Here is a 17,351-nt window from a genome sequence, read left to right on the forward strand (position 1 = left end):
TTTTCTAGCCGTTTGTTGTACATGTAAATTTAAAAAGCTATTTTCTTAACAAAGGACACACTTATATTGCACATTTTTGTATATACAATGAAAAAGATCAAATCAAAACCGTGACAGCTGATCATATATGTATTTAATGTCTTGATTTACTGTTCGCACCCCAAAGATTCTTTCAAATCTGCTTCTATTCGTATTAGAGGTTCTTGCTTCAGGTTCATTGTTTCTTTGGTTGGTTTACACACTTCATATTTTATCTCTACAGACAAGATCTGTGTTTCAATGTAAGCTGCAAACACTGGAGGTCAGTATAACCAAAGCATTAAGCTGCGAAAGAATCAAACAGTTACCAGCCAGTGTTTAAATGACTTGCACCAGTGGTGTGTTCATTTCAGACATTAAGGTTTCGCCTTCCCCAGCTGATGCAAACTCCGTCTTTGTAGCTTGCACGTCTCAGCAGTGGGACGCCTCGATCCTGCAGCCCAGTAAGCCGTGCTCGATGACCAGCTCCGTGCTTGTATTGTTTTTATTTTTGTCTTTTTTGTTTTCATGAGCCAACTGTGAAAAAGGGCTAGAGCACACACTGATGCAGTTTTGTCTGTTAGCTGTATATTTAAGTTATTTATTTTCTACAGGTATTGCTTTTCACTGAGCTATGCAGTAACAGTTGTAGGATTATTTATTATGACGAGACTTCATCATAAGTCGTGTTGTTTTCAGGTCGTACCTCATCGTCTGTCCTTATTTCATACTCGGGCCGTCTGTCTTCTCTGCATGTGGCTCATCGACGGATGCTTTGAGAGGTTTTTCTTTCAGTCTTAAGGCGTACTTTAAGTATTGCAGCACCTTTGCATTTTCCTGTATGAAAGTTCTCAGAGTGTCATACTTCGCGTTCCTCTTCTTGTAGCAGCGTCAGGCTGTCCACAAATCTGTCGAGTCCTGAGCTGCAGCTTTAACAGTGTCTCTGCAAAGCCACTTTGGTTTCTTTGATGGGGACATAATCCCCAAATGGTTGAAAATCTTCCCCCACCTACACGCCTCTGCAGCAGGTGAGAGGCATGTCCCTGCAGTAGATAATTTACGTCGCATTTCATCTCTTTGTTGACATTTCAAAAGCTTGAGTCAGCAGATTTAGGACATTTTGCTGCAGAGGTTAATGTTTTGTTTTTTTAATCAGCTAAACGTTGCAGCCATATCTCTGTACCAACAAGTCATTTAACAACTGATTTGGACACTTTAACCCAGTCAAACTCCTATAAAAATTGAAGTTGAAGACCAAACAATAACACAAAATAAACTTTTTTTTTTGCTTTTAAGTTCTGTGAACAGTTCAGTGCTTCAGATCTGTTTTAAAACTCTTGTGCTCTCTTTACTTTAGCTCAGCGCTTCTCAAACTGTGGGGCAGGCCCCACTGATGGGCCACAGAGACACCGCATGAAGTGCAAGGATGATGAGAAGCAAAATAGGAAGTGATTCTAAGCTGAATAAAATGTTTTTTGTAAGCAAATAAAACGGCGTAGATTGATTGAAATTCAAATTGGGTCCCTTTCTACTGTTAGTGATTTTAAGGACCTCCTAAATTTAAGTGCATGGTTCTGCTGTCTTAACTGAGGCAGGAAAATGAATCTCTTCATTAACTGCTCCTCTCTTTACATCTCCTCCGTGTCCCTATACTCTGCAGCTGATACCTTAAACGTCATGTGCCACTGCAGTCCGCTCGCTGCTCTTCCTCTTCCTCCTTCTCTCATGTCGCCATTTGAAGAAGAAACTTGTAACCAATAAAGTACTACTGTCCCAATTCGAGGCACATCCAGTCATAGCGCAGCATCCTTTAGTCCACCAGTCTGTCAGTAGGAAAACAGAGTAGAGGATTAAAAAAAGGCATACCTTGCTACAACGACTGTATCTGAAAAAGAAAGTAAAATCAGATTAACATATCTTATAATCTGAGTAGAAACTCTTTGGAAATGATTTGTAACTTCTTTCCAGAAATAAATGTTCATATTGGTCAACTTTCACCTGCATTTGTGCTTTTCTGACTCTGTTTACTTTGTCTACATGACATTTCCCCCATTACAGATTAATGAAGCCAGTTGAAGAATGAAAATGAATTAAAACCTGCATGCAGGTTTATTATAATTATTATAAAAATCCATACAATATGCAAATATCAGCTGATATTTGTATGTGCACAATTATGACTGAAGTTGTTTATTTACTTTGCAATGTTACAGCTGAGACTGACAGAAAAAAATAGATGTAAATAAATGTGATTATTAAAATATATCACAACATAAAATTAGGAACTAACTGGAGAAGTGGGCGTCCCAGAAGCTCAACCTGTATCAGTCCTTGAGATAAGTTTAGTATTTTACCCCCACTTGTTATTTATCTTGAAGACGTTCTATATTTTTAGTTCAACACATAAGGACAGAAAGCAAGAGACTTGGGTGGAGTGAGCTTATCGAGTGCTGGCACCTGCTGAGATGCGTGTTTCCCTGATTCCCCCACCCATTAGTATTTTATTTTGTTTAGTTTTTTACATTATTACTTTTAAATTTTGTTATTTTGGTTTTACTTAGTTTTATTTTATTCGATTTTATTGTACCTATATTAATTAAAATATTTTTAATATGTTTATGTCGATCGTAGGCTCCTGGAGCATTACGCATGCGCCTCTTTCCTTGCCACTCCTCTGGCTTGCCGTAGAAAAGCGAAAGTCATCCAATAAGGAGCATGTCATATGCTAGATTGGTGAGTTTTATTCATCGTGTTCATCGTTTGTCACATGTAAAGTCATCTCGTTTTAGGTACTGGCTCTATGTTGTCGAAACTTGAGGTTGTAAAAACAAAACGACAATGAAAAGTCAGTTAAACGATGCTAGGCTAATTGAAAGCTAACCTTAGCATTGTGTTAGCTCCTCCGTATAACAAATGGATACTTTATTGAAACAGCCATTAATCATGAGGAGACACCGAAACTCCTTTTTGTGTTCTGAATTCGTGTTAAATACGTGTAACTGACACCCCAGAGTCATCCATCGTATCACTGCGTGTCTAACCGGTGTGTTTACTATGCTTGTTTGCCGCCAGGTGTCGCTATGTGCCGCGGCTCCGGGGCTGGCGGGCCTGCTGAGCGGCTCGGTGCTGGCTGCAGGTGAGGGGAAGAAGAAGAGCAGCCAGCCGCCTCTGAGCATCGAGGAGGTGGGTTCAGACAGAGCCTTTCTAAAGACTTTGTTTTACTTTGTCTGTGACTTTGTTTACATCATGTTTACGACGTAGTGCACACAGCCACAGAGGTCTGGATCAGAGTCAGAGCTGACCCTGGAGGGACAGCTTCTGCATCGCAGAGCTTCAGAAGGTCACACTCTGTATTTGTTTCAGCTGCCGTCTCTGTACACCAGCCCTGAAGCAGCGGTGGCCCAGTACGTAGAGCCAGAGGCCGGGCCGGTGGAGCAGAGGGTGGCCTCACTGAGGAAATGGGCAGAACCATACACGAGCCAGTGTCAGGTTTGTTTACTTAACCTCAGGTGGACAACTCAAGAAAAACAGAAAATTAGTCAACCTTATGATGAACATGGACATCTGTCCAAAGCAAGCAGCACTTTATATATTAAATTATATTTGACCTGTGTGTACAGATTTTATATACTTTCAGACTGTGGCAGATCACGTGTTCTTATAGATTTTTGTGCTGATGTATTTCTGGAAGAGAAGCTGTCATGCGGCCTAAGCTGTTGTGCTCCTGTTGTTCTTGACAGTCTCCACGAGCCTGTGGCTTTCTTTCTAATAAAGGACATTGTGGGATTCTTTTTTCTTCCTCTCTGCCACTGTTGCAGAAACATTCCCACTGAATCCAAACAGCTCGTGTTGCCTCAGAGGAGGCGGCATTTCTGTTTCTGTGAGGTTTGTGGCCTTGAGGTGAAGACGTGCAACAAAGACATGACGACGACTGGTTGCTTTCAGAGAGACGCCTGGGAACTTGTCTTTGAAATTTCTTTGCTTTCTGTTCTCCTTTCGTTTATCTCCTTCTTTCTTCTTCTTGGTTTTCTTTCTGTTTTTCTCTCCCTTGCTCTTGTTGTTCTTTTTTCTTTCTACCGCTGTTCCTCCTCACCTTTAAGCCTACCAACCATCCTCCTTTCTTTCTGTCCTGCTGTTCTTCCTTTCCTACTGACATCATTCCTTCCTTCCTCCTTTCTTACCAGCTGTGCTTCCTGGCTTCCTTACTTCTGTCCTTCCATTCCTTCTTTCGTTCCTCACATCCATGATCCTGCTATCTTTCACCCATTCATTCCTTCCATCAGTCCTTACAGGGAGTGCAGAATTATTAGGCAAGTTGTATTTTTGAGGAATAATTTTATTATTGAACAACAACCATGTTCTCAATGAACCCAAAAAACTCATTAATATCAAAGCTGAATGTTTTTGGAAGTAGTTTTTAGTTTGTTTTTAGTTTTAGCTATTTTAGGGGGATATCTGTGTGTGCAGGTGACTATTACTGTGCATAATTATTAGGCAACTTAACAAAAAACAAATATATACCCATTTCAATTATTTATTTTTACCAGTGAAACCAATATAACATCTCCACATTCACAAATATACATTTCTGACATTCAAAAACAAAACAAAAACAAATCAGCGACCAATATAGCCACCTTTCTTTGCAAGGACACTCAAAAGCCTGCCATCCATGGATTCTGTCAGTGTTTTGATCTGTTCACCATCAACATTGCGTGCAGCAGCAACCACAGCCTCCCAGACACTGTTCAGAGAGGTGTACTGTTTTCCCTCCTTGTAAATCTCACATTTGATGATGGACCACAGGTTCTCAATGGGGTTCAGATCAGGTGAACAAGGTGGCCATGTCATTAGTTTTTCTTCTTTTATACCCTTTCTTGCCAGCCACGCTGTGGAGTACTTGGACGCGTGTGATGGAGCATTGTCCTGCATGAAAATCATGTTTTTCTTGAAGGATGCAGACTTCTTCCTGTACCACTGCTTGAAGAAGGTGTCTTCCAGAAACTGGCAGTAGGACTGGGAGTAGAGCTTGACTCCATCCTCAACCCGAAAAGGCCCCACAAGCTCATTTTTGATGATACCAGCCCAAACCAGTACTCCACCTCCACCTTGCTGGCGTCTGAGTCGGACTGGAGCTCTCTGCCCTTTACCAATCCAGCCACGGGCCCATCCATCTGGCCCATCAAGACTCACTCTCATTTCATCAGTCCATAAAACCTTAGAAAAATCAGTCTTGAGATATTTCTTGGCCCAGTCTTGACGTTTCAGCTTGTGTGTCTTGTTCAGTGGTGGTCGTCTTTCAGCCTTTCTTACCTTGGCCATGTCTCTGAGTATTGCACACCTTGTGCTTTTGGGCACTCCAGTGATGTTGCAGCTCTGAAATATGGCCAAACTGGTGGCAAGTGGCATCTTGGCAGCTGCACGCTTGACTTTTCTCAGTTCATGGGCAGTTATTTTGCGCCTTGGTTTTTCCACACGCTTCTTGCGACCCTGTTGACTATTTTGAATGAAATGCTTGATTGTTCGATGATCACGCTTCAGAAGCTTTGCAATTTTGAGACTGCTGCATCCCTCTGCAAGATATCTCACTATTTTTTGACTTTTCTGAGCCTGTCAAGTCCTTCTTTTGACCCATTTTGCCAAAGGAAAGGACGTTGCCTAATAATTATGCACACCTGATATAGGGTGTTGATGTCATTAGACCACACCCCTTCTCATTACAGAGATGCACATCACCTAATATGCTTAATTGGTAGCAGGCTTTTGAGCCTATACAGCTTGGAGTAAGACAACATGCATGAAGAGGATGATGTGGACAAAATACTCATTTGCCTAATAATTCTGCACTCCCTGTATATCCATCCTTTCTTCTATCCTTCCATCCATCCTTCATTAACCTCGTCTCTCCTTCCATTATTCTTCATGTGACACAGGAAATAATCAAACCTGCCATCAGACAGAAGTCTCTGTTCTGTAGTTGTTGGTAAATAGTAAAACGCTCCATTAACAAGTGAAATTCAGCATCTTTATGTGTGTCTCTTGTTTTTTGCAGGAAACTGGCCGAGCTGCGTTGGAGAAAGTGGAGGTGAGTAAATGCTGAAACGTGTAAAAATATTTTTCTCGTTACATTTCATTGTTTCATTTGTTTCTGAGCTGAAATATTCACAGCATGCACAGTAAGTATAATATCGAAAACGATCCTGAAACAAATTTGGCCCTTATGAGAGATAAAAAATATACCTGAAACCAGCCTGAGGAGGCTTTGGGCCTCGTGTTCAGGGTTGTATCTTTTTCTTGGATCCTTGTAACTTCTTACAATCGGACAAATACCAGACATTATTACACAAAGACCAAGGCTGAAAACAATGAGACAAACATGATAAAAGAATCTAATTTTAAAAGGAAACATGGATATAAAGGTCAGAACAGTATGTCATGAAGAACCCTGTACGTACGTCGGCTCTGTAGGTGAGTGTGTGTAAGTGAGGAAAAAACGGTGAATAATCCAAAACCTGACAGAAATATTGATACTGAAAGTGAATTAAAGAGTTAAATAGCTGTTAAAAACAAAACTATCAAACTCTTGTGTGTCGTTTCTTTTTGGTCCACCTGATGATCTTTGGACCTCAGCAGGTGTACCAGAGGGTGGAGCCCGTCATCGGCACATCAGTAACGACAGTCACAGGTGAGGAAATGCTCGTAACTTTAATCAGCTGTTTAACGAAGGCGTGTGTGGCAGCCTGTTTGTGTTTGAACATTACATTTAAAATCTCCCTAAAAACCTTTGAGCGCCGTCACTCTGTCCTTCAGACGTGTACCAGTTCCTCAGTGACCCTCCTCCTGACCTCTACCCCAGTGTGGCGGCGGTGGGTTTCTCCGGCTTCCTGGGACTTTATTTGGCCAAAGGTAACGTGGGAACATCGGCTCTTTCTCACTGATGAATCGCGTCAGAGGGACTAATAATGAGTGTTACAGTTTAGGTTTTTACAAATGTGTCTAAAGCGACCTTGACAAAGTGCTGTCTCTTCACATTTTTCTCCGTGTTTTGCTGCTGATACATTTGGAGCCCTGCAGCTCCGGGATAATCTCCGTCCGCCCTCAGAGAGGAGGCTTGGAAACGTGTTAATCTAAAGCTGCTAGATCGTGTCTTATGTGGCTGCTCACAAACGTATAAATATTATTAAAGTGGATCTCCTCTGCTCGTGTCCGTGAACTCTGCTGGAGAGCAAAATAATCCTCGTTCATGTAGCCGTGCTTTTCCACACTTAAATGTTTCGTTCGTTTAAAGCAGACTCCTGTCTGTTTTCCCCCTTGCTGTTGTTCATTTGTGTAGATGTAAGCACGGTGGTCTCACTCAGGTGAGGACCAAACAGACCCTCTGCAGGAGGATGTGGTCTCGGTCCAGACAAACGACAGTGTGTTTGGTTTATGGTGTGAATGTGATCAAACCCAGCTATCGGGTGTATGTTGCAGGTTTGAGCTAAACAGCTTCCTGCAGCCAGACTGCAGGGCTTCCAGCACAGAAGCAAAAGTCCTGCACACTGCAACCCTAAATCAATGTTATGTTGGTCAATATACGTTTAATGTTGTGTTATACACAAGTAATACAGCTCATTCATAAAGTCCCAGACACAAAGCATAATTTTGTGTCTCTTTGATCTTATTTTTAATTAAAAAACAGGTTTTGGGTCACGGTTAGTTAATGTTTACCTCCTGCAGCTGTAATCTCACAGTTACATAAAGAAGATCAGCATTATAAAGTCATGCCTGTAAACACACACACACACACACACACACACACACACACACACACACACACACACACACACACTCATGCATTTACTCTGGATTAGTAGCTGCTCTGTCTTTGAAGTGAGATATTCAGTGACCCAGTAAAAAGTGTGTACAGGTAACGAGGAACAGAACAAAAGGTGACTGACTCTCTCTCCCCCTCTCCCCCCCCCTCCCCCCTCCCAGGCTCCAGGCTGAAGCGGCTGGTGTTCCCAGTTGGCCTCATGGCCCTGAGCGCCTCCATGTTTTACCCTCAGCAGGCTGCAACCGTGTTGAAGGTGTGTGTTTATGTGCTAACACACAGCAGAACAGTATCTGAGTGTGACTGTTTGTGACAAAAACATAGACTGTATCTAAAAGATGGTCATAAACACCCTGATTGGCTTCTTGTAGCCTTAACTCTGACGTCTTAGCCTCGTCCGTGATGCTTTTTCGGAGCCAGAAGTGTCGGCACTGCAGATGGATCACACAGATGCATGTGGCTGCTAATTAGAGCTGATAGGGGAGGATTGTTGCTCCTGGATCACTCAGAGTCCCTCGCCTGGTCTTTTCTGGTTGATTTAAGTCTCTTACTGTCCTCGTATCCAGAGGCTAACATCTGCCCACACCACGTACTGTTAAAACATGATAAATGTGATGAAATTAGTTCTGTTTCACACTGAGGAACAACTGTTGCTGTGTTTACTTTGTTTGAATCAGTGTGAACGCTTCACCTGCTGCAGATAAAAACATTCAAACTCAGGTTTAGTTTTCTTTAATATTTCCCACAGCGCTGACATGCAGTCAGGAAACAGCTGCCAGCACCTCTGCTTGTTTCAGTTATTTTAATTTTTAGCCACAAATAAATTTTGCCGGAATTTGTTCCACGGAGGAAATTAACCTCCTGACTTTCTAAACTTTATCAGCCCAGCTCTGACGGACGAATCCCAGATGAAATCTTTCCAGGGATCATTCGTAAACACGTTGTGTGTTTGATCTGTGACTCGTTTCCTGTTCGGAAAGGGTTGTGTTTCCGTGCAGGAAGCCCGGGCTGTGAATTGTGTTTCTAATTTCCACTTGGGTGGTTTTAATCACTTTGTTTCCTTCACACGAACGGACAGAGCGAGACAGAGGCACACCCGGGCAGATGCACACAGCTGTAACATATGCAGAAGTGAAACAGAGGCACGGTGAGGATGTGAAAACATCTGGTCTCACGACTTAAAAGTGTGTCGGAGTCCACTCGGATGTCTGTAATGTTTCCAGTGACGTTCAGATTCATGAAAACCTGATGCTGAGCTTCAAAATCAGAAATGAAAACAGGAAACCAGGACAATGAATTTAATTTTGTTTCCAGTAATAAGGATGACATCGTTCTTTAGCCTTGTTTATGCTCACCACGTTGATGTTGCGCTCGCCATCTGTGATGTCACCGCTGACACTACAGCCATGTCACTTTTTATGCTGGCCAGTCTGCTGCTTCCTCCTCGGTGATACAGGTCGTGTCGCCAGGCAGAAAAAGTCTCAGTGTCAGCGCTTGTATCAGATCAGAAGAAGTTTAAACAGGAAGCAAAGCGACCGCAAAGTTGTCTCCAGAAAGTCACGTCCTTATTTCAAGCTGCTGCAGCGTCTCGCTGATTAAAATACAAACAAGTGAACGATCCCTGGTTCGATCCTGGAAGGAGACGCAGATCCCTTTGGGGCTGCGTTAGGAAGTAAAAACTCTTTTTGTCGCACGTACATGCTTCAGATCAACAAACAAAAGGCAGTTTTTAAATGATGATTTAATTTATTAAGCAAAAAACATCCTAAAGATCTCAAAAAGCAACACATGTCACGATCTAAAGAAACGACAAAGTCACTGACAGCCATCAGATTTACATTTCTCAGGCTTTGAGATTCCAGTAAACCACTGGGAGAGCTATCATACCTTCCCAGTAGTGGCCAGTCTGCCTGGCTCCATGAGGTCACAATAGAACCCAGAACAACATTCAAAGAACTGCAGGCCTCACTTAAGGTCAGAGTTCATGATTCAACAATATAGGAGCAGTCACAGCAAAGGCCCGGTGTCCTCTGTGCTTTAATCTGGTCTTTGGACAGCTGAGAGCATCTGATCCACAGACCTCAGTGATCTTGCAAAAGATCAGAAAGGTATGAGTGTGCAAACCCACGCAACGCCTTAAAAACACATAATAAAACCTTAAAATGAATTCTAAAGCTAACTGGCAGCCAGTGCAAGGATGCCAGTATGGGAGATATGTGGTCTCTGCTGCCGAGTGACCAGCTGCAGTCGACTGACTGATGACACCGGAGTAAAAACTATTACAAACGATGGCATGGATAGCTCTCTCAAAGTCTCTCAGACAGAGAACGGCTTCACTTTAGTAAGTAGTCAAAGGTGAAAGAAACTGGACTTGATGACGGCATTAATCTGTTTATCAAACGTTGGAGTCAAAAATCAAATGAAAGGTTTGGACTGGCTTTGGAGTCCAGACTGAAACTGAGATCATCGGTGTGACCTTAAACAGGCTGTTTATGCTCAAACATCCTCCAGTGTGGTTGAATTTACACTATTCTGCAGAGAAGAGTGGACCAAGTTTGTTCACATCACTGTGATCGTCCACAGTGATGTAGACAAACTCACTGTCAGGTATCACAGAGGCTGACTGCAGTTCTTGCAGCTGAAGGTGGGACAGCCTGTTATTAGTCTGAGGAGCTTGGAAAGAAAAGCATCTGGACTTGTTTAAGTTGCTTGAAGACGTTTCACCTCTCATCCAAGAAGCTTCAGACGCTTTTCTTTCCAAGCTCCTTAGACTACGATGACCAGGATGACTGAGAACCTTCACAGACATACGACCGGTTATTAGGTTTAGGGGGCAGTTACTGTTTCCCACAGGGCCGCGTAGGTTTGCATGACTTTTTTCCCTTAATAAATAAAATTATCATTTAAAAACTGCCTTTTGTATTAACTCAGCTTTTCTTATCTGACTAATATTAAAATTCATTTGCTGATCTGAATGTGAATGTGTGACAAATATATATTTTTTAAATCAGGAAGTGGGCAAATACTTTGTCGTCATGGTTCTTTTATTGCTTTTTATAAAGTCTGGTTTTATTTTGATTTCAGTTAAAAATAATGTTCCCCTCTAGCTTTGGTTTAAGTTCACTGTAATAACCTTGGTGTAGCCTCTGAATCAGATGTGAAGTCTTCTCTCCTTCCTGAGTTGCAGTGCCTGTAACATTTGTTAAATATTAACCAAAGGACGACATGATGAGCTCAGTTTCGCTGCTAATGGCAGAGACACCGGCGCACGAGTGTGAACGCACTCAGCACAGAACTGTGAATCTCGCTCAGCTCGACACCAGAAGCTTAAATTGAAATCCCCACTTTTTATCATTTATTTGAAATTTACTTATAATTCAAGGAAATGCTCTTTTTCTGAGTTCAGTGGTAATGATGGGGGCACCATCATAGCTGGCATGGCTGAGCAGGTGACGCTTACATCAGAGGCTCAAGTCCCGGACCATTTCCTGTGTGGGCCTGCCCACTAACTGTCCAGTAAAGGCTGAAGCTTGGAAATAAACCATTAATGAATTAATGAATCATTCATATTACAATTAAATTTGATATTCTTGTTATTGATCGTGGCTCAAGAGTTGGCAGTTTGTCTTGTAATTGGAAGGTTGCCGGTTCGAGCCCCGGCTTGGACAGTCTTGGTCGTTGTGTCCTTGGGCAAGACACTTCACCCGTTGCCTGCTGGTGGTGGTCAGAGGGCCTGGTGGCGCCAGTGTCCTCGCCTCTGTCAGTGCGCCCAGGGGCAGCTGTGGCTACAACGTAGCTGCCATCACCAGTGTGTGAATGTGTGTGAATGTTGTGTAAAGCGCTTTGGGGTCCTTTATACTAAGTGAAGCGCTGTACAAAAACAGGCCATTTACCATTTATAATTCCAACAAAATTCAGCAGCGACCAAACGTCAGCTTCAGAGATCATTTTCTATCTGTGCGTCTGCGTTTAGCTGATGTGTTTCGCGTTTCCTGCAGGTGAGTCGAGACTCGGCGTACACCTGGACTCAGCAGGGCCGCGCCGCTCTGGAGACTCTGTGGAAAAATCCACCGTTTGGCAAAAAGGAGGTGAGTCTGCGGCGGATGCTTTTCATGTGTTCGGTTTGCTGTTTTGATCTCCTGACGTTTTTTTTTTTTTTTTTTTTTTTTTGTGTGTGTGTGTGTTTGTGAAGCCTGAGAAGAAAGAGCAAACGAAGGGCAGCAACACGAGCAGCTGAAGACGGCGAGCCGCTAACACCTGTGTACCTCCCAGAGCTGACAGTCGTTACATGTGAGCTTCACTTTGAATCTTTCCAAAACACCTCCGCCTCTTCCCAGAAGCAGTTTGGCTCATTGCACTGGACACCTCCTCCTCTGTAAACATTCCTTCTTTCTCCTTCGATGACTTCAGCTCCTCCGGTTTAACAGAACAGGTCACAGTGACCTTTCAAAACACTTCCTCGTGCTTTAACGTCCCATTCTGCTACAGAGACCCACTAAACTCTGCCAACAACAGCATTCAGATCAGTCCGATCAGTCGTTAACACACATTTTTATTCATATCTGTCATGACTTCTTCTTCTTTTCTCCTATTTTGAAGTAAACTGAATATTTTGACTGTTTGAGCTGGGATCGACTTCTTTCTTTAGTTTTTACTGTTTATGTCAGTGAACTTAGACGGCATATATCCCAGAGCTTTGCCTCTGTCCTCTGGAGGAGGATGTAAACGAATGAAGTCGTCCCCGATGTAGTATTCAGGTCACACTGTGATTCTTATAATCCTGATTTAATGCAGTGTTATTGTGTGCACCCATCTTCAGGTATTAATGAACTGCATAATATCCATGTCTAACATTGTACTGTATATATTATGTGTAATTAAATCCAGCATTTAACACTAAAACTGCATTTATTTTTCTCTTTTGATAGTTACTCATAAAAATGCATATTTAAATTATTATTATTATGTGATTACATCCTTAAATCTCACCTGTATGTTGTAGTAAAGAAAAATAGATCTCACTGTTTTCACAAAGACAACACAAAGTGCTGAACGGTGCAGTTCCTCTAACGTCCACTAGAGGCTGGGCCTAAAGGTTAGTCACCTCTCATGGATTCCCATGCACATCTGTACCACATCTGTACATTTAATTGCTTTATAGAAACTGTCCAGAGGGGATTTTATTTTAATAAGTTATCCGTTTGGCTGCTGGTGAGCCTTAAAGTGAACAGCTGTCACTTACAGCTCCACGTAAATTAGCGGCTTCGCCTCCACCGACAGAAGCACAACAGAAAAACCAAGAGGACGACCTGGACGTTGTCCAGCGTTGTTCTTTCTCACACTGTTGGTGCTGGGAGGTTAAAGACCAGCTAATGCCCACAGTGACCGTATGGGATGTTTGAGTTCTCACTCTAAAATTAAACTCCGGAGGAAACTATTACTGGACGAGTTTCCTGTTTCCTGGCCGTCTGTTTCTGATCCTTTGATGTTTGAGAGTTCAGGCTGCAGACTCTGGACTCGTCAGCATGTTTAGCAGGGATGCTGAACAATCAAAGGCCTCGGATCAAAGTTTACACTTCTGTCTAAAATCAGCTCTGTGTTTCCTTTTGGGGCCCTGCTGCTCTCGGCGGGTCCATAAAATGTGACAAATATAAAACTGAAGCAGTTCCATATTTATTCATACAGAAAATAATCATTTTGGGCCTGATGGTGGGGCTTTAATTGCTCTCAATTGCAGTTCTTTTTATGCAAAAGCTTTAAACAAATTAATATTTCCCTCAAAATCTGACTTGAAATACATCAAATCAACCCTGTATTTTTGAGTGGATTCTAGTTATTGCAGTTACATAAAACCAGCAACACAAACCCTCAAAAACAAACAGGTCGGGTTTATTTCAAAACGATTGCTGACCAGAGTGCTGCACGAGTTCTTGAGAAATATGTTTTTCTGTTTTATGAGAAACGCAAACATCAGCCTTTCTGTGACGTCGAAGCTGATGTTTGCTCTTAAGCATCAATTCAAAGTGAGCAGGTCAGATGTGAAGCTGTAGACTCTCACAGAGCCAATAAAAGCTGGTTTTATTGCTACGCTAACTTTGGTATTTATAACTAAGGCATGCAAAATTTAACCTCAGTACTTTTTATATTTTTGAAATTACAGGTCATGAAAATACACGATGCTTTCAGCATTTTTAAGTCCCGTAACTACAGGCGATATCTACATGAAATTTTCAGGGCTAAAGATTTGCAGCCAAATTAGCTTCAGGTCACAGGTGTCGAACTCCAGGCCTCGAGGGCCGGTGTCCTGCAGGTTTTAGATGTGTCCTTGATCCATCACAGCAGATTTAAATGGATAAATGACCTCATCAACATGTCTTAAAGTTCTACAGAGGCCTGATAATGAACTGATCATTCAGGTGTGTTGACCCAGGGTGAGATCTAAAGCCTGCAGGCCCTCATGGACTGGGATTGGGGACCCTGCAGTACAGCTTACATGTTGCAAGATGTGTTAAGTTGTTTACGCACATCTGAATAAGAATTAAGGAACTCAGAGCTGAGGAAGAAGAGAGAAAGCACAAACAGCAGCACATCCGCTTCCTGTTTGTCTGCGGCCTGCTGGGTTTTTATTTCAGCTCATGCTTGTTAGAAATCAGATGATTTGGCTTCTTGAAAGTGCCGTGTTGTTTTTTCAAAGGAAGAGGAAACCTGCATGAACCCAGAGCTCCGTCACGTGTTCAGACGGATTAAAGGAAGCCAGAGACAAAGAAAAAGAAAGCAGATGTCAGTTAAAGTGCAAAGACTCTGGAAACGTGTGTTTTAGTCTCGTTAGCTTCGAGTGAGGATGTTTGAGAGGTTTTCTAACTTGTCTCCACCTGTAACCCTCGTGTTTAGTATACGTGTGTTTTTAAATGCTGAATTTGCCTTGTCATATTGTTTCAGAGTAGAGAGCACAAACTTGTGTGTCGGTGTGTTAGTTTAGAGTCAGGGTTTGTGATTGATTCACTTCAGCAGCTATTTTGATGTCAAGAGACAAAAGCAGACAAAGTCAAAGAGTGATGACCTGTCGGCTCAGGTCACAACGATCCCGCGTCCTCACACATCCTGTTTTATTGTGGTACGGACTTTTGTTTTCCTCGTTCTGCTTTGCCCTTATTAGTTTCAATTAGCCCTGTGTTTATACTCGTCGCTTCGCATCAGCTTTCAGATCTGTTTTACCTCAGCTCTCACTTCCTCGCGCTTCACTGTCTATGATATTTATACAACTTCTTTGTGTTTCATTTCAGGACTTCTGAAACCCTTATTTCCTGTTGAGTTATGCACAGTTCAAGTGCATAACTGCTCACGTGATGAAGTCAGTGTTTGCACTTATCTAATGTAACCGCTTAAACTTAAATTAGTTTTTGTGACAAGTAGTTCACAGCATCACTGCTATGATAACACTAATTATGTTTATTATGAGAAACTGGAGGGCAAACGTTGGTCTGTGGTGTTTAGGAACTGTGTGCAGGAGGTCAGTAGAGTAGCGGTGCAGCAGACACTGCACTGTTGGATGGAGTCAGCGTTTATGTGCAGGGTGTAATTGAATGATTTGGGCTTTAAATCCCACACAGCAGCACATAAAGTGTAATTACACACAGCTGCATGGTTTCAATGCGCCCAGCACGCCCGGTGATGAGGGAGCGCCTTTCTCTCCTCAAACCAGGCGGCTGGAAGTGAAGCTGGAGAAATCAAGAGACTCTGAGATGGAAAAAGAAGTCAAAACTATTCAGGGGGAAGTTTTTTCCTCTCCTTTTATGCTCCTTACACTCTGCTTCCCAAACAAACCTCCCTTTAAAGGCCCAGAGTCTGAGACTTTGAGGAAACCGGCCCTCGGAGATAAATGACCTCACCGCACAGACATTCTGTGGAAAACTGTGTAATGAGGCTGCTGCTGTGTCAGTGGGTTTTAAATGATGTCAGAGGGTTTTCCAGACTTCTCATGTTATCAGCACAAGTCTGAATCCAGCCAGCTAAGACATCTTGTGGGGTTATATTCAGTAACGTAAACAAAACAAACCACAAAGAGGAGACTACGAGCCCTGAAGCATAGCGCCTGTGCAGCTAAGCTTTAAAAACAGTGGATTTATCCACATAAGGATCCTTATGTTGATGCATATGAAAAGCAAAGGTGGGAGTTTCTCAGATTGACCTGATTTTAGATGGACTTGATCATAAATCAGCCCTGGAGGCCTGACAGGCGTCACCGGATAAATTCACTGACCTGCAGAAGCATTTCCTCCAGCTGATGAAAGCTTAACCAGAAATATAATTTAATAATTCAACGTAAACGAGACTGATAAGATCAGTTGTTAAAACAGCACAGAGGAAGCTTAGAAGCAGGACCTGCAGCCATAATCAGAGGAGACACTGAACTTGTGCTGACAGGCGAACAGTAACTTTGCAGACAGACAACCGTCTGTGAGGTTAAACTTTACGACACGACTGTGCTTTTTCATCATTCACTGTTTCGTTATCATGTCCCTGCATCTTTATGGCAACGAGATTTCTTCTGGAACAATCTCCAGTTATGATAAGAGCTATAGAAAACTATTAAAACATAGTTCAGGCCATTTAACTGAGTTCACAGTCCAGCCTTTGACTGCTTTATGAGTCCAAACGAGGCTCCACAAAAACATCTGATAAACTGAAAACAGAGGATGCGTGGACACACAGTAAGAGTATGTACTGTTTGTGTTTGCAGGGGCTCCATTTCCATTAAAACTATTTTTGAACTGCAGGTTTTATCTTGCACGAAGAAGAACAAAAAACCTGAATTCATTTTATAATCTCAGAGTTTTCCTTGCAAACGTTTCCCAGCAGCATCAACATAACTGCAGAGCTGCAAACCAGTATGTAAAAGCTTTAAGTGCAAACATAGGTGAAATACAGTCAACAAGGCAAGAACAGACGGTTTCATTCTAAAGAGCTTTAAAGTCAATATTTGGTGTGGCTGCTGTCATCCTGCACAGCTGAACTCTCCTCGGGAGCCTTAAGAGCTTGAAAAAAGAAGGCAGCTGGACTTTGTTAGGTTTGTGAACTAATCCAGGAGGCTTCTTCAGTTCTGATCATGTGTGTCATCACCACGGCGTGAAAAGAAACCGCTGCTGCCACCCACGATGCAGTCTCGAGAACCCTTCACACCTGGCCTCAGGTGACCTCAAGTGTTTTCACGCTTAATACTCAGTGATGGTAATGACCCACGCCTTTCTCCACACCCATCGTCAACGACCACCTCCAAACGGGACGCTTTTGTTTTTAGAACTGAAGTTTAAAGAAGTCCACTTTCTTTCTTTTCTCAGGTCTGTGGGGCGACGACGACCTGGGTGAGAAGCTGCAGTCGTGCTCTCCTGCAGCTTTCTTTCAGCACTGTTCTGGAATAATTCTCCGGGCTTCAAGGACATTAAAATGTCTGCCCGGCCTTTTGGTCCCACGCTGCTTCAGTAATGTTGATGTCTGGCTTCTGGGAAGGCCGTGCTATGAC

The 17,351-nt window shown here is 42.6% G+C and overlaps 1 protein-coding gene across 4 annotated transcripts; it reads left to right on the forward strand.

Annotated features, from left to right (window-relative positions):
* The first annotated feature begins 354 nt into the window (after nucleotides 1-354).
* On the forward strand, nucleotides 355-12,733 carry apoob (apolipoprotein O, b). Of its 4 annotated transcripts, none has more exons than XM_085417581.1 (9): nucleotides 355-514; nucleotides 3,091-3,201; nucleotides 3,382-3,507; nucleotides 6,071-6,103; nucleotides 6,649-6,703; nucleotides 6,829-6,924; nucleotides 7,996-8,087; nucleotides 11,830-11,919; nucleotides 12,024-12,733. In XM_085417581.1, exons 1-9 carry the CDS (start codon nucleotides 362-364, stop codon nucleotides 12,066-12,068), a joined length of 801 nt encoding a protein of 266 aa, XP_085273707.1. In that variant the 5' UTR covers nucleotides 355-361; the 3' UTR covers nucleotides 12,069-12,733. The 4 variants fall into 4 exon arrangements, with proteins under 4 accessions (XP_085273707.1, XP_085273704.1, XP_085273705.1 ...); XM_085417578.1 differs by lacking the exon at nucleotides 355-514 and adding an exon at nucleotides 2,678-2,751; XM_085417579.1 differs by lacking the exon at nucleotides 355-514 and adding an exon at nucleotides 2,678-2,751 and having other exon boundaries at nucleotides 6,652-6,703.
* Nucleotides 12,734-17,351: the final 4,618 nt, after the last annotated feature.

This window comes from Rhamphochromis longiceps, linkage group LG9 (assembly GCF_057381845.1).
Source record: "Rhamphochromis longiceps isolate RC_006_pf linkage group LG9, R_longiceps_female_GT1.1, whole genome shotgun sequence".
Classification (NCBI taxonomy): Eukaryota; Metazoa; Chordata; class Actinopteri; order Cichliformes; family Cichlidae; genus Rhamphochromis; species Rhamphochromis longiceps.